This window comes from Hippocampus comes, unplaced genomic scaffold, assembly GCF_001891065.2.
Source record: "Hippocampus comes isolate QL1 unplaced genomic scaffold, H_comes_QL1_v1.1 scaffold446, whole genome shotgun sequence".
Classification (NCBI taxonomy): Eukaryota; Metazoa; Chordata; class Actinopteri; order Syngnathiformes; family Syngnathidae; genus Hippocampus; species Hippocampus comes.
The window spans coordinates 54775-72564 of record NW_017805564.1 but is presented as its reverse complement, the minus strand read 5'-3'; the positions used below and the strand labels follow the sequence as shown (position 1 = coordinate 72564).

General features: G+C 45.4%; 1 protein-coding gene across 1 annotated transcript; it reads left to right on the top strand.

The window, feature by feature from the left end:
- The first annotated feature begins 305 nt into the window (after window positions 1-305).
- On the top strand, window positions 306-9783 carry nfx1 (nuclear transcription factor, X-box binding 1). Its single transcript, XM_019879908.1, has 23 exons — window positions 306-599; window positions 1599-2297; window positions 3187-3348; window positions 3590-3667; window positions 3742-3847; window positions 4240-4311; window positions 4399-4538; window positions 4787-4886; window positions 4962-5179; window positions 5649-5746; window positions 5824-5854; window positions 5941-6023; window positions 6453-6561; window positions 6831-6950; window positions 7347-7426; window positions 7530-7763; window positions 7829-7902; window positions 8110-8211; window positions 8287-8424; window positions 8501-8567; window positions 8952-9097; window positions 9335-9439; window positions 9536-9783. Exons 1-23 carry the CDS (start codon window positions 581-583, stop codon window positions 9609-9611), a joined length of 3057 nt encoding a protein of 1018 aa, XP_019735467.1. The 5' UTR covers window positions 306-580; the 3' UTR covers window positions 9612-9783.
- The last annotated feature ends 8007 nt before the right edge of the window (window positions 9784-17790 follow it).

The following is a 17790-nucleotide window of genomic DNA, read 5'->3' as shown; positions in this document are numbered from 1 at the left end:
ATCTTGTGGCTTGTAGAGTACATTGCTAATACTGATTAAATGTACTGTATCCACCCATCTATTCTCCTCACGAGTGTCGCGGTCGAACTGGAGACTATCCCAGCTGTCTTTGGGCAGAAGGAAGGGTACACCCAATTGCAGGGCACAAATAGACAAAATAATAATAAAATAAATATTCAAACTATGAATGAAACTCAGCTATGTGACACACTGTGGGAGGCTGTACACCAAGAACAGTCGACTGGTGGCTGTACTGTGATGTCCGTAGTAAGGCGCACCACTGGCACATATTTTTGTATTTTGACCCTACTGTGCTCGCCGTAGTCAGCCATCAAACATGGCCGACCTTTGGCGCATATGCGCCGAGCGGCCAAGCTAACACGGTCAGAAGAAACTGAAGAAAGCAAGTGCGACGAAACCGGGGAGAGACATTTGTGTCTTTTGGGAGTACTCCATTTAATAAACCATCAGACGTTTTTGAGACAAAACAATCGTCTTGGTTTGCTGGTGGACGCTTGTGACTTGTAGTAAACGGACACGACAACTTTTCGCGTAGGAGAGCTACTAAACAGCTGACTGAATGGCTGAAGGCTCCTCAGGTAAATTTTTTGAATTTAGTCTCAATTTATCCAGTCGTTCCCTTAAGAAGACTTTATCCGTTTGAATGACTAATTGGCCCTCTATGTCACGTTAGATCGTCAAAGTTAGCCTGTAGTTTGTTTTTTTAGGCAATGGTACGAAGCGGCTGTGACGTTTTAATTTACTCGTGTTATACTAGTTTTATAACTGCTATAGCTGCAAGGTTATATGAACACTTGCTCACCAACTTTGAAATCGTTCGCACCGAATATGTTAAGGCTATAAAATAAATACAAATCAAATAGATTTGAGTCCTTTGGTGCTTTTTATTGTAAAGAGGACACACCATGAAAATTGACTTTGTCTTCAAGGGTAAATTCAAACATCCTACTTAATCGTTTTTACTCCTCCACCTATTTCTGTAAATGTTGATATGTGTGTATAAAAAGCTTAATTTACAGGACACCCACATCATCAGACAGACCATTTAATGATGATGTCAGTGATGTATCTATGATTTTCCCGTGACAAATATAAGTTATGACTCTTTGTAAGCAGTCAGCTCCTCGTTTAAACCTGATTTTTCTCTCAACATAAGAACGAGCTCCCCAAAACTTATTTAGCCCTCCAAGTACCACCACGACGACAGGAGTGCAGTAGGCGTAAGGATGTAATGTATTGTTAAATAATGATTCAATAAAAATGTATCGCACATAGTTAACATGAAAATTGTCCCTCGTAAATGTTCAAAAGCGAACATTTGAATTAAAAAAATGAAGCGGGAACGTGTTGAGTTACAAAGTTAAATACAACTGAATTGCACATAGGCAGCGATTATTATTTTTTTGAACTACCACCAAATGGAGCCCACATAACTCACTTGGAGAATCACTGGTTGAAATGATTAACATTTGTTACACTTTGATTTGCACCAGGACTCTGTCGCTCAAATGTGAGGCTGTGGCATTTCTTTTATTTTGTGTGGACAGTATTTAGCATTGTAACCGCTGTGTTTGTAGAGCCAACGGACCTCAATCCAGAGGGTGCATCGCATCCTAAGAAGCCAAGCAACTACAAGTCCAGACGCGATCAGTCGAAATTCAGTGGCGAGCAACGCTCGAGTGCTCCCTCCCAGCAACATGGCCGCCCTCACCATGACTTCCAACAGGCAGCCTCTCAGGACACCCACCGCCAACAGGACCAGGAGGGCGGCAGCAGGCGAGGGCGTGGCCGCCGAGACGGATTTCGAGGCAGTAGGCGCGGGCAAAGAGCTTTTACTGGGGACCAGTCAAACCACGGACCCGAATGGACGAACTGGTGGAGAGATAACGACGACGGCGGTGGCAGCAGAAATTTGGAACCAGGGAAGTTGAGGCATGAAAATCCTAGGCGAAGAGATGGCACTCATTTAAGGGAAAAGAACAGCGACGTTGGGCGTCGGATGCCAGACGACGATGCGGCAGAAGAACAAGGAAGGAGCTGGTGGGCCATGGCAACTGGTCCGGACCCCTGCGGAGATCATCGAAAGAAGCAGCTCGAACAGAAGCGGCGACAAGGACCCATCAAACCTTCCAAAGTGCCAGCACGGGCCGACAGGGACTCGGACAGGGCGGCCTGTCGCCATGACAACCGCACCAACCGACAGCCGGGTGACCGTTACAGAGGCCAGAGGAGCGTGCGCAACCGCAATATGCCACAAAGCAACCAAACGCAAACAGGTTACCCAAACGTCTTGCATCTGGCCCAACAAACTGCCATATTGCCCTTAAATTGTGTCTTCATTTTTTTGATGATTGATCGAGCTCCACAAAATATTTATATTTTAAAAAATTATTATAAGTATAGGTTGGTTACCTTATTTCAAATTGTAATTATTGAAGTGACAAATGTGCATAGTAATTTTATTATTCAAATAAACTTTTACATAAAAATATTTTTGAAACCATTTTTTAAAGATTATTTATGAAATACTTAATCAATTCATTGTAGTTAAATAATAATAGTTTTTAAAATAAGCATGAAATATTTTTCGTAAAAAAAAAAACTACCTAAACTATATTTCATTATTTAATTGTATTTAATTGCTATTGATACTTTTTCAAATAAACCCCAGTTGCTTCAGAGTGAAATAAATGTAAAATTTAAAAAGATTATAAAACAATCGGTTAAGTAATTATAGTTCAATTCGTTCATCATTTAAATATTAAAATAAAAGTTTATATAGCATATAAAAGTATGATTAAAATACTACAGCCGTACTTTGTATTGAATTTATTGAATAATTGGTTTGATGATTTGTAATGATTTTTATTGAAATGAGCATGAATGATGAGTTTATTATTAAAAAAAAAAATTACAACCAATGAAAACGATATGTATTTTTATACCACTGTAGATGAATTCTGATGACGGTAACGATGAATAATAGACTAGCATGAATTGTTGCAAACCAATTTCCATCCAGGTTTCAACTTGGTTTGGCACATCCATCAGATTTGGAAATGCAATTTGGCTCTTGGAGCAAAGTTTGATGTGTGGGTTAGCCTGTTCGACATTTGCCGGCGGGGCCCCGCAAGCAAGTGACGCTGGCCCTTGGCGTTCTTTCAGGGTGTCTGATCGAACAGCTGTCGTCGGAGAAGTACGAGTGCATGGTGTGCTGCGACGTCATCCGTCTGATGGCGCCCGTGTGGAGCTGCCACAGCTGCTTCCACGTCTTCCACCTCAACTGCATCAAGAAATGGGCCCGTTCGCCCGCCTCCCAGGCAGACGGTACGGCTTCACCAACAACAGCACAAACGCACGCCGCTTTGCTTTCGACTTACTTGTACTTGTCTGTTTGGCTTAAGGTGGGAGTCTTTTTTAATTTAATATTACTTATTATTTATTTAATTTTTATTTTAATCACCACAATAGCAATAAAAAAAACAGCACTGATGAAATGCGCTCCTCTGTCCTTTCCCCCCCCACCCCCCATCACTGTTGCTCTGTTGTTGTATCTTATCTTCTTCAGATTCAGCTGACGGTTGGCGTTGTCCCGCCTGCCAGAATGTTGCACTTAAACACCCAGCCTCCTACACTTGCTTCTGCGGTGAGTCTTTGATCATTCAAAGTCGCCAGCACGTGCAAAATTTGTCACACGGCGAAAGTTTTCTCTGCCGATAGGCAAAGTGACCAATCCTGAATGGCAGCGCAGCGAGATCCCCCACAGCTGCGGCGACATGTGTGGCAAGAAGAGGAGCGGCGCGGACTGCAACCACCCTTGTAACATGTGAGCCAACACCTGACAGACACTGCAAACCCATTCTGTAGGAACGATGCGCGCTGGACATGTCAAAATTATCGTGACGTTTCAAATTCACTTGCCATGTTTTTTTTTTTTGTTTTTTTTTTTTTTGAAAGTTCCACCAAGATGGCTGCCATGTCGCATTGCTACTTTCAAATCAATGTTGGTCTAAATTGCGGTTTAGTTCCAGTTTTAGTTCCAGCACTTTATTTCTGAATTCATCTGTCCTCTCATGTAAAATCAACCTGGAATCAGCTGCAGCTCACCTGCGACCCGAATGAGGAAAAACACAATTTTAAAAAAATGCATTGATGGCTATTGAAAAAAAATACACATGAAAGTACTTATTTTTTTCTCCCCTTCCATGTCTCCTTCAGCTTGTGTCATCCAGGGCCTTGTCCGCAGTGTCCCGCCTTTGTGACCAAATCCTGCGTCTGTGGAAGAACAAGGTGTCGCACGCAGCCATTGTTCCCATACGTCCTGTGCTTTTACACCATTCTTTCCTTCTTCAGTGATATTTTGTTGCCTATTCGCAGTCAGCCCATGCGCTGCAACCAGCCGTCGCTCCTCCACTGCGACACGGCGTGCGGCGCGGCGCTCAACTGTGGCCGACACGTGTGCGCTCAGGTGTGCCACGCCGGACCGTGTCAGCCCTGCCAGCTGGAAGTTCAGCAAGGTGAGTCTCACACTGCTCAGTGAGAGGGCTCACCCATACGACCACTTAAAAACAGCAATAGAAAACATAATAATTAAAGAAATGATGCTCGTTTAGTTACGCATTAATAGTGACGCATGAAGATGAAGAGAGAGTAGTAAAAATGCACTCAAGTATACAGTAGCATCCACACTCTCCATTCCCTATTTATAATGTGATTTATCTCGGACCCCACTTTCCCTAATACGACTCTTGTGACCCCGCTCTAGCCTGCTACTGCGGAGTCTCCACTCGCGAGGTCCCCTGTGGCACAGATAGTGAGGGATTGGATGCTTCGGGGAATTTCTCCTGCCAAAAGACTTGTGGAAAGTAAGCTTGATCATCTTTTTTGGTTTTTCCCTGTTTCCTTTCATCCACTAACACTGCTTCACCTTCCTCTCCCAGGATGTTAAACTGCGAAGCTCATCGATGCCAGCAGCCGTGCCACCGTGGCTCGTGCCCGCCGTGTCCTCGCTCGCCGAGCACTGTCAAGACTTGCCCTTGCGGTCAAACGCTGCTAGCCAAGCTCCTGGAGTTGGGCTGCCCAGAGCGTAAAAGCTGCTCTGACCCGATCCCCTCCTGCGGGAAGACGTGCAGCATGCCTCTGCCCTGCGGCTCTAACGGTATGACGCAAGCTAGTCATTCCTACTCTAATATGGCAGCTCATATTTGTTTTTTCACCACTCGGCTCCATCAAGGGATCCGTTTTTATATTAGGCAGCAGGGGGCGCTGTTACTAGTAATGCACAGGTGCCGATTACAAATGGGTTTTCAATGGACTCATTTTAGTTAATTTATATATTTCATTGCAGTGATAAAACCGTTTTCTCGTTTTTGGAGGAACACAAGACCTCCTACGTGATTGTACTTTTGGTCATAATGGTGACAAGTATTTTTTGAGGTGGTACTTGCCTTGTGTAAAAAAAAAATAAAGTTGAGAATTGCTGATGGATCCGCTTTTTAATTCAGCAACGCATTAAAGTAACGTGGAAGAAATAGCAGTTAGTCAATTTCTTTTTTCAACTTAAATTTTTAAAAATTGCCCACTCAGGTAGGAGTTAGTGAACTGATGTACCTCCCCGTTTTTTTCAGACACTATCCATCAGTGTGACAAGCTGTGCCACGAGGGAGCTTGTGGGCCTTGTTCCCTGACTTCAACCATCAGATGTAGATGTGCCTCCAAGACAAAAGTGACTGGAAAAAAAAAAAGGCACCGCTCCCCTGTCTCGTTTTATGTGCGCCAACTTGACATTATGTCTCATTTCAGGAGGTGCCGTGTGCCACAATCAAAAGAGAGGGTGAGCTCATTCCTTCCGGAAGAAATGCATCTTGACACTTCATTCGTCACCTTGTTAATTTCAGTCCTATGTCGGTTGCATTTCAGATGAGCTGGTGTTCACCTGTGAAAAGCGCTGCAATAAAAAACGCACCTGTGGCCGACACAAGTGCGGCGAGCTGTGCTGTGTGGTGAGTTGTTGTTGGGGATTGTTTTCCGTTGCTTTTTTTTTTTTTTTTCAATGTCAAAGTTAAAAGGGGGACATTGTACGGTGAAAAGCAAAGTGACAAAGCAGCGGAAGGCCATCTTTCTTTTGGACTACTCAATATTTTATGAGTCGCCTACTTCTGAAATGGATTTTGTGGGTGAACCCCTCTGAATTTTGCCCACTTGTTCACTTCTCAACGTGACTAGTTAGCATACGGCCGCCATTTTGTGACCTTCCCATTCTGGACGTGAGCCCTTTCTCTCCACCACTCAATGTTTCCTGTGGCCTTCCACGACAACAATGTACCAAGATGACTGCTTGGCACTGAACTTTTGAACGGTTCATTCAGTTTTGTGGGGGGGGGTTTGTTTCCATGTGTTGACGTGTTGTGCACCCGCCCCCATTCATGCAGAGTGTGGATCACAAGTGCCAGCTGATCTGCGGCTACAAACTCAACTGTGGCCTGCACCGCTGCCAGGAGCCATGTCACCGTGGCAACTGTGAACCGTGCTGGCAATCCAGTGAGCCACATACAGCTATATTTAATCATGTTTACCTTTTTTTTTTCTTCTTTTTGGACGGTCATTTGGTTGTTTTTGGTCTGAATGTAATGAGCCACGACCTTGCTTTCTTTCTTCTTCTTTACTTTCTTTCATTTCTTTATTCTTTGTCTGTCTCTCTCGTGTTGTAATAAATAATAATAGCGGATCATAATCAGACTTATAATAATAATAATAATAATAATACATTTTATTTATGTTCTTTCTCTTTTTATTTTGTGTGTTTGCAGGTTTTGACGAGCTGACGTGTTATTGTGGGGCCTCCGTGTTGTACCCGCCCATCCCGTGTGGCACAAGCCCGCCTGAGTGCAAGAACCTGTGTACCAGGAGACACGAGTGTGACCATCCAGGTAAAGCGTGTTCAACACACTTACGGATTTTTAACATCTTGACCTTTAAATTAAAAATTAAAACGGGAGCTAGCCCAAATGGCGTGACAAAGGGGAAAAAATGGCCGTGTCTGGTTACTGCTCTTAGAATGTGCGGCTACACTTAGCTGTCTGTCGCAGTGCCAAGACTAACCTGCGAGTGACAGCACAGTACCACAGAGCATCCAGGTTCCTCAGAAATTCAAAGAAGAAAAAGAAGAGGAGGAGGAGGAGGAGGAGGAGGAGCATGAGCAGAAGAAATTGAGGAAGCTGGAAGCAACATTTTGAAATGCTCAAATTTGGCCCAATTATCCACATGCATACCACACACTGAAGAACCGTTTGACAAGTCATTCAACAACAACTCTGTTGTTTCAGTGTTCCACAACTGCCACACCGAAGAGAAATGTCCCCCCTGCACCTACCTGACTGACAAGTGGTGCATGGGAAAGCACGAGGTGATGCCGCAATCTCCATGACTCACACTGTATCCCCCACTTTTTTGTTGTTGTTTTTTAAGTCAAGAGGAGACCTCTTTTTGTTGTTGTTTTTATTTTCAAGCAACGCAGCAACATCCCGTGTCACCTCCAAGACATTTCCTGCGGGCTGACATGCGGCAAATCGCTGCCGTGCCAGATGCACCGCTGCAAGCGAATCTGCCACCGCGGCGACTGCTCAGCAGTGGCTGGCGGATGCAGTCAGCCGTGCGCCCTTCCCCGCCCCGACTGCGGCCATCCCTGCGCCGCCCCCTGCCACACGGGCACCGCCTGCCCCAATACCACCTGCACCTCTAAGGTACAAGATTTCAATACAATGAAGCTTGATGGGGGCGCGGTGTTAATCGTGTTTAATATTCTTAGGTGGCACTGGAGTGCGATTGTGGTCGAAGGAAAGAAACGGTGTCCTGCACCGAGGCTGCCAGTTCCTATCTGAGGTCAGTTGAACATATGAATCTTTATTCAGTGTGTCTTTTGTCCACCTTCCAAACATGGCTCCTCTATTGAGGTGTAGCTGCCTTTAGATTAGCAGGCGCTTGACCGCTTGGATTGCAAATCTCGATTACACGTCGCGTTGTCTCTCCTTCCGTATTCACTATACAGCAGAACGTAAAAAAGGTCGTTGAAAGCTTTGCTTGTCGCAGGTACACGGCCATCACCATGGCCAGCAAGCTGTCTGACATGCAGCCAGGCGACTCCCTGGACATCGGCCCACTGCTCGCCAAGAAGGAGCTCAAACAAAGCAGGTACCAAATGGCGGCAGTTTGCCAGGAGGCCAGCGCTGCCGTCAACTCACTGACCAGGCCGCTTTTGCTCTTCAGGCTGGAATGCGACGAGGAGTGCGCCACTTTGGAGAGGAACAAGCGCCTGGCCGAGGCCTTGCAGATTGACCCCTCCTCGGACCCTTTCCATGCGCGCTCCCCCTCCGTGTACAGCAGCAGCCTCAAAGATGACGCCAGGTTTGTCTCCTGTTTGCACTCTTGTTTGGACCGCCGTCATAAAAGTAAGTCACAATGTGCATTTCCTCTCTTTCAGAAAAGACTTGAAGTTTGTCTCTGGTGTAGAAGAGGCCATTAAGAATCTTGTGGAGCTCGTTTCGAAGGTGTGTGTGCAGTTTGGACTTTTTTTTTTTTTCTGAATTCTTTTTGATGGATGGATAGTTTGTATCTGAAGGCACCCCTGTATACAGTTGTAAAAACATAAGATGAACCATAATCTTTTTTTTTTTTTTTTTTGCATATCAAGTCAGCTATTTTGAGGCGCTCTCAATTCTCCAACAGACCTGCGCTCTGTGACAAGAACTCTTTATAGTCTCAACTAAATTAGAAGCTTGCTCATTGGCCAGTCGGAGAAATGTGCCGCATTTTCTTTTTTTTAATTTTTTTATTTTTTTATTTTAAGGTTGCAGGTGGCGCCTCTCGCAAGGATCATTTATCCCAGCCAAAACATAACTTAAAGGATTTCGTGGGGTTTTGTTGGTCTTTAGGGCAAGCAGCCAAAGAGGAGCCACTGCTTCCAACCCATGAACAGGGACCGCCGCAGGATCGTCCACGAGCTGGCCGAGGTCTACGCCGTGGAGAGCGTCAGCTACGATAGCGAGCCCAAGCGCAACGTGGTCGTCACAGCGCTCAAGTAAGCCCGAGAACTTGGCGTTGGTGATTACCGCCATCCCTCACTATATTGCACTTCAGCATTTGTTAAAAAAAAAAAAAAAGATATTCTTAATTGTGTCATTGTCATTTGATTTTTCTCCAAACAAAGGGGAAAAAATAATTCAAATCAGAAATGCGACTTTAATGAAAAGAAGAGAGATTTTCTTTTCGGGCCATCATGCCCAGCCCTCTCCCTTGTGTGTTCACTTGTACTCAGGGGGAAGTCGCTGTGTCCAAAATGGACGCTCACCTCGCTGATTGAGCGCGAAACGACCACCAGAGCCCCCGTCCCCATCGCTCATGTCAAACAGGCCAGCAGCAGGTCAGTTCTTGTGCTTTTGTCAACGGGCACCATTTTGTTACCCTTTTACATATTGACATTGTTCCTCACCCCCACGCCCCAACCTTCTGCTCGCAGGGCCTCCGGCACCACCGCCTGGTCCAAGCTGGTCAAAGAAGAGCCGGTAGTTGATTATTTTGATGTCCAGGACTGAACACATAAAACAAGAATGCAATCGTAAATCGCGCCGCTTTTGAAATTCCACTAGCATGAATCCTGAAACAAGTCTTGAATTTTGACATACAAGCGAATGTATGCAAGCGATCCCCAAGGAGAGGCACTTTTCATAAAAACGTGAAATAAAAGTTCTCCTTGTTTAAAAGACACGTTTTACCATCCCTATTTTTTCCAGAGTATTTCTGCTTGTATATTGCCTAGCGCTCTTTGGAAGTGGGTGGGCGGATACAAGTGAACTGCACAAAGGTGTGTTTGACACATGAAAGTAGAGTGACTCACACAGCTGGTTATATCATTGTGTCAACTCCGTAACAAATATCCAGGATAAGCGAGAGGGGGGAAAAAAAACCTCATCACGTTTGAAGGGAGCAAAAGTCATGAGACAAATGACCAATCCTCAATCAAATTTAGAATTAGGAATACTTTGTTGCAAATGGTGTGCAGTCGCACACGGCCTGAAGTGTGGAAGGCATCAACGACATCAGCACACGCCCGATTTCATCCGTGGTGATGTTCTGCCAGCTCTTGACTGCATCGGTCTTCCCTTGCTGGCTCTTGTTGCTTGAGGCATTTACCCTTCAGTTTTGCTTGGTCAGCAAGTGAAATGTGTGCTCATTCAGTCAGGTCAGGTGATTGACTTGGCCATTGCACAACATTCCACTGTTTGGCACGCTTTGGCACTATGTTTGGGGTGGGTCATTGGCCATCTGCGCCGTGAAACACCAATTCATGCAGTCACGTCATCAAGAAATCCAGATTGGCAGCCATACATTCCCACTTAACCATATCACGTAACTTGTTCCCTCCAAAAGTGGGAGGCATACGTACAAAACTTTACCTTGCAACACCGTTACCCTGATTTGGATGAAAATGTCCTCAAACACCATGAATGAGTAGATGAGTTTTTCAAAATAAGAGCTATAGTTCAACTGTCTTTTTTTTGTTGTTGTTGTTGTTTTTTCTGCTTGGAGTTGCAAGGGCAATTTTAGATAGAGAGCTGTAAGGTGGCAGTAAACTCAAGTCACCTGACAATAAGCAGTAGTTTGGAACATTTTGAACAGTTCTTCAAAAAGAAGACTTCAAGCTGTTTAATGGCACCCCCACTTGAAGCTGACCGTAAAACTAAACAATGAATTTCCCATTGTGCATTTAAACCAACCTGACAACTTGACCGTAAGAATACCCACACTGTCACAATGCTAACCCATTATGAAAAGTCACTGATGAACAAACTAACCCTCAATAGCAGGTTTGAATACCTTTTGTACACTTTTTATGAGCATTAGTTTTTCATTTATTTTCCAAAGTTTAAGGAGACTTGAAAGGGATGACTGGCATTCATTTCAATGGGGAAAGACGGTTTGAGAAATGCCTTCCTTGCATTACGAGCATCGTCTTTGAACAAATGAGACTCGTATCTCAAGGTAAATCTTTGTGAAATGCTTTGAGGCTTCCCAGTGTAATGCGGCGCACTTATACAACAACAGCTGTATAGAATATTTCATGTTTACCTTTGCCAAGGCTGAATTTTTAACGCAATTTCGCTGATGCACCAAATGTAAGTCTGCTGAATTTGAAAATGGTTTTTTTCCATGCTTTTTTTTTTTGCAGTCCCGCTGCCTTCCTGTGCTTGTAGTTTTCTGCATACCCTGCGTTTTTTCAACAGCCCCCTCCTCTAAAGAGAAAAAAAACAGGCAGTCTCTTTGTGTCTGCTATTTGAGAATCTCCCCCCCCCCTCCAAAAAAAAAAAAACAGTGGAGAGGTGTTGCACTGTAGGGAACCCTTCATTCAGCCCACAAAAAAGGAAACGCAGCAAGCGAGGAGGCTGATAATTTGCCGACACTCCCTCCCTGTGCTCATTTTTCAACCCATCGCGTCGTTCTCCGGCGGCTGGCACAAGCGAAAAAGCATCGGCGCCTGCGCTCCTCCTCGCTTGCCTTCCCCGGCGACGCTTCACCAATTCCGGCTTATGGCACCTCCATCCCCGCAGGGCCAAGCAGCAGCGGCAACGGCGCTGCTCACAAGTCGCCGTCCACTGATGGCCAAGTGAGACGACAACGTCTCCTCCTCTGGCTCTTGTTGTTTGTTTGGGTTTTTTTTTTTTGCTCCCTTTTGAAAAGCCTCGAGGAAGTTGAGGAGAGACCTGACTGTACCGGACCAGAGCGGAGCGGACTGGACGACTGCACACATTCGCCACTTGGTTACGTTGAGTCGGCTAAAAAGGGAGAGGATGGAGAGAAAGGTACGGACTGCTCGGTTCAGCAGACAGTAGCTTGTTAACCTTGACTGCGGATGGGAAAGCGAGACACTTGAGCCCCCGGCTAGTGGAGCCCGTTTCAGAGAGAGAGGGGGGGGGCGGCTGCTGGCCTGCCGGCCTACCGGCCTGCTGTATTGGGCCCGGGGCACCATTTTATTGACACCCTTAGTCCTCCTTCCAACTTGACAAAAAGTTTCACTTGTGGCCTTTCCATGGCACCAGACACTCCCTGATCACTTTGTTATTTTCAACACTTTTCGTGGGTGTTCCTTATTAATGCTGTCTGTGACAAATTGATGTTTATTGAATTCTAACACCCACACGGGTGTTAAAATAATCATGCTGGAAGCAAAACTACACCTATCTTATACACTCAAAAATTCACTGCTTTTAATTCGGGTTAATTCTGAATGTTCACTGTACAGTTGGCCTAATTGTAATAGAGAAGTGAAAACCAAACATTATCTCATCTGAACACAAGGCCACATTGAGGTTAATTAAGTTAAATTTTCACTCCTTTTTAGACTAGCAGTTCATGTTTTATTTTGAGGTATTGAAAAGAATGTATGTAGTTCTGTTTTTCAAATCAGAGGACACAGCAAGCTTCGCTGAGCATATCTTAAATGTAACTTAATATAGCACCATCGAAGGGAAAGCATTCACCATTTTTGATGAGAAAGGGAGCACATATTATCTTTTAGAAACAGTAACATGAGGGTAAAATTTGCTTCATTTAGCTTCGTAGACTTTCAGCTCTCAAAGCCCTATGCGTGTATTTTTTTACATTCAAACAATATTAAATGTGCTTGATTATCAAACAAACCCTCAATTTTTCAAATAAAAAAAAGAACATACTGTGCATGCAATATTTACCTTTTCAAAACCGCAACTGTGGCTTCAGTTAGCTTTGTTTATGCAGAGTGCTCTTGTGACTTTCCTAAAATGTCATTTTTCATGCAATTGTTTGATGATTCTCATAATGAGTCACTCATGTAGTGTTGATGTTGCTGTTGTTCTCAGTGACTTTCCTAAAATGTCATTTTTCATGCAATTGTATAATGAGTCACTCATGTAGTGTGTTGATGTTGCAGTTGTTCTCGTTGTTTTACCTGCTCGACATAGAGAAAGTGGTCACGAGTTAGCTCATGCATTCCATCAATTTCACCAGGAAGGAAGTCGCTTGAATTTTCTCGCTCTACCCAACAACATACAAAGAGCCGCTTTTCAGATTAACGCCAGTTAATGTCGTCTGTTCCCTACTGCTGGCGATTCATATAAGTGCTCGGGGACTGGAACTGCTGCCTTGGCTTGCTGTTTTGCAATAAGAACTACCTGGACATGGATGTGAATTTATAGGCCTTGCTTGCAGAAAAAAAGCTCAGGCTGCCTCGGGCTGCCTCCTCCTCCTTCTCCTCGCCTTCGTTTTCTCCTCTAGTTTCCTGTTCATGGATACTTGGTGAGTCAGCTTTGAAAAGAAAAAAAAAAAAGCACCTTACTGTATAGCGAGATGTGCTATCTGGCACGGCAGACTGCCACCTAACAGTGGCGGACTGTACACGTGATTTCAAGCTTCAGTTTGCAGCCCAAAAAGGATAACAGGATGATTAGTATGCAAGGTAGCGTCTCAGCCCCCAACATCTGATTTGGGCAACGGCTGCTTCACAAACATTCTGTTGGGAATGCGCCACGGTTCCCCCCTTCGAGTTCCTGAGTTTGTCCTCCTGGTGTGTCAAAGCGGGCTTTTGTTCGCCAAATAGTAGGTTGGTCATCACACTGCTCGTCTTTGTCTTTTGGTCTTACTTTCAGGCCTAAATGGACAATGGGGGCACTTCCCTCTATAGCAGCGGAGGAATGCGAACCTGCGAAATGGCAGTTTTGTTGCCCTGGAAACAAAATGGCTTCCGGGGCAAAACTTCTGCACGTGATTAATTTCCACTGAATGAACTTCAGTGTAGAAAGAAACATTTCACATTCCACTCGGAGCGCGCGCACACACACACACACACACACACACACACACACACACACACACACACACGAAAAGACTTATGAGTTGGATTCTTTTCATGACCAAGGTCATTACTAAATTTGCTTATATGTCAAATTCATTTTACCCATTGGAAAAGCCCTGAATGCACTCAAGCCCCCTAAAATGCCGCAAATTTTGTGGGGTTTGCTGTTTTTCAACAAGACTACTTGCACTGTTTTGCGTAAAGAAGAAATGAAGTGACTTTATCAAATGTCATTATGGCACGCACTGTAGTATCTGTGAGTTGGATGTGTGCAGTGAAGGGCCTGGTGAATGACATCAAGATTTGAAGTCTGCGTGTGAGTGCCTGAATATGAGTTGTGTCCTACAGCAGCCCTTTGCGTGTGTTTTCAAGTGCGTGACTGTACCATAATTGCTTTCTTTGGGGGGGTGGGGACATTTTAGGGCTGCTTGGGCAGCCACATAAATTATGCTAGAAACGTCTAAAAACCTTTTAAATAAACCTAACCTTGATTAACCTTGCTATGAAGAAATGTCACAACTTTAGCAGCCGTAGCGAGTGGCAATTCGAAGTGTTCGTTTGTTCATTCATTTGTACTCGTGGTGTGTTCCAAAGCGGCGTATGGGTGATGTTGAAGCCCACGGGGGTCATCTGAAGCTGTCAGTCTGTCGTGTCCGCAGGCAATTTTTGGATTTGTGGGGGCAGTGCAATGGAGTGCTTTGTAACCTAATTCCAGCTGACCGGTCACGCTCGTGTCCTTCAAGTTGCTTATTTGGTTTTTATCATCAGAGCGTAACTGGCAGGTTGACCCACTTCCAAGTTCGGCAACACGAACATCCTGTCTTCTTTCATGTAGGACTCAAGAAATCACAGAATATGTCCTGTCGAGAGGCAGAGTTTCGGAGGAGTTGGAGAGCTTTGAAGTTCAACGTTGGCTCTAAACGATTCATCGGTGATTTATTTCATCATCGATTAGCGGTGGACTAATCAATTCACTGATGTTTTTGTGTGCTGGCTCAACTTTTGCAAAACCCTTGATGGAAAATTTCGGCTTGTTCTCCTGGCCCGGATGCGTTCAGTAAGGGAGATGCGACAGCGACATGTTGTCTCATCTGGAGTATTTTCTTCAGATGATGACGATGTTGTTGCCCTGGCCTGGCTTTCGTCCCATTGGCTGCTGTAGCTACAACAAACAGGAAATGGAGCAGGTGTCGCTTTGGGCTTCTGATGCTTTGTCTTACACACAAAAAAGAAAATCTTTAGTGTTCCTCTTTATCTAAGGGGTGCACTTTTTGTATTTTGCTCACGTTGTTGGCCGGTATGGGAGCTGGTGAATTTGGCTGCTTTTGGGATTTTCCCCCCCCCCCACCCCCAACCTTTTGGGTTTTTGGGGCTTTTGCTGGCAGTCCAGGAGTTTCTTTTGTATGCAGGACAAAGACACCTCCAAGTAGGACGCCAGGCTCAAATCTCTCGATTTTCTTTTGCTGCTTCTCGCTGCTTGACAATCAAGCTGGCCAAGTTGATGGAGGTTCACAGCAGGGTAGATGAGCCCTCCACTGGCCGCAACATTAGGTACACCCACAGAACCGTTTCACTATTTCACATATTAGTGTATATAATTATGATATTCTGTCACACTGTCGAGCTCAATCGAAAACACCAAGATCTTTTTTTTGGGGGGTGGGCAGGGCATAACATTTTGGTATAAGTATTATTTTATTTTAATGTTAACAAAATACAGTATATATACATTTTTTGTTTCCTTTACTACTAGACGGTGGAAGAATTTGTTGTTTTGGGGATAAAAGTCCCAAACCTGCAGCATTGATAAAATGCTATGTGATGTGTTGTGTTTATTATTTTACTCTTAACTGTTCTGTAAAGCGCTTTGTTACAGCTGCAGCTGTTGTGAAAGCGCTATATAAATCAGTATGGATTGTATTGTATTGTAAATTGATGTCACGTGCCCGCCTGGGATGTGGATAGTATCCGTGCATCCATTTCTTAACTGCTTGCGCCCCCTGTTGGTCGTCCAATAACACAACGAGTCAACCTTGCCCCTCCCGTCCCTGTAACTCACACACACACACACACACACACACACACACACACACACACACTGGGACATGAGCATTTATTTATTTATTTATTTAACTGAGGGATTCAGTGGGGGTCCGGCAAGGGGTGACTACAGTATCCATACAGGTGGGGCTTGTGGTGAGGGTGGTGGGAATCTATCTCCTTGCCATTGGCCCACTCGGCCTGATAACGCTTCAACGCCCGCGTGCGTGCACGTTCACTTGTTCAACTTGTATGACAAATGTTTCCAAATCTTTCCGATGACATCCTATTCTCCACATTGCCCAAATGCCACATTTTCTGTCCAGTTCCCACATTTAACATGTCTGACAGATTTCCTTCCTTTGACATTTGATTGATTTCATTCCAAGTCATTCCACATCATCCCGCAATGACAGCACAGCGCTTCACCTGAGCATACACTGGCGATTTCTTTCAGAAATTGCAGCGTCAAGTTGAGAGTTGTCAAACGGACGCCCCGTGGGCCAGAAGTGGCCCGCCATAGAGGAGAGAGAGCACACACTGCAAATTTTTGTCCACTGCTGGGGGCACTGACCACCACTTCCATATGTCATTGTGGAATTGGGTTGACCCGCAGCATTTGGTGCCTGATCTTGATGCACTTGTGCAGGCAAAAAGATGGCAAGTTTGATCATCAAAGCAAGCCAACTTCTTAGAAACCACCCTCGTATTAATTTTAAAATGTCCATGAATGAGCATACATTCAACGAATGGTTTTATAAGACGAAATTTTCAATCCTTTTTAGTTATGGAGGAGGCATGTCTTTCCAGTCATCTTTATTTTGTGCATTTGACATCACTTGCTCTGTGTGGACATTTCTGCCAACAAGAAGCTGCCCCTTTAAAAACGCCTCCGTCTTTTGCGACCTCCGACTCGGTCACCCCATCGCCTGGAGCGCTTGGCAAAGTGACCCCCCTCCCCCCTTTTCCTCGCTGTATGTGTGCCGCATCTTATCTTACCAGCGGAATGCCTCGCAACAGCTGTGCAGGGGGCGGGGGTGGGGGGGTCGGCAGGCAGTGGGCTGGCCGAAACCCCCCTAGTAGGCCCCCACAGCAGCAACACTCCCCCCTTCTCTCCCCCCCCCCCCCCCCTCCCTCTCTCTCCCTCTCTCTCTCTCTCTCTCTCTCTCTCTCTCTCTCTCTCTCTCTCTCTCTCTCTCTCTCTCTCCCCGTGTGAGCGACATTCCGGGCTGGTGAAAGGCAAGTTAAAAGTGAAGCAGACACACAAGCAAGGAAAGGAGGGAGGAGGAGGAGGAGGAGAGCACAAAGAGAAGGAAAGTGGAGCAGGGGAGGGGAACGGGAGGCTGGCTGACGGCGGCCAGACAAAAGAAGGAGAAGGCGAAGGAGACGCGGAGGGAGCGCAGGCGAGGCGGAGGGGGGAGCGCAGCAAATGGCCACGGAGGAGACGGCGGGGGGAGCCAGGAAAGCCACCAAGAGCAAACTGTTTGAGTTCCTGGTCCATGGAGTGGTGAGTCGTCCGCTCGCTCGCTCGTCATTGAATGGGGGTTGGGGGGGGCAAGTGGACTTTGGCCTAGCGTGCGTTTAGCTGGGGGGACAGCATCGAGAAGCAGGCGAGCAAAGTCGCAGCAAAGTTCCAGCGTGCCTCCACTCAGTCGGACGACTGCTTGCTTGCACATCGACTGCTTGCTTGCACATCGGTTTTCGGTTGTCAAGTTGCACACTTGGTCTTCTCCTCATGCGGCCTTCTTTGAATACAAAACAAATTGCAAGCATGGAATTGATACTAAAAATTGGAATAAAATAGTTCATAGTTTACGCCAGTTTCATTTTTTTCTTCCAAAGGGCCA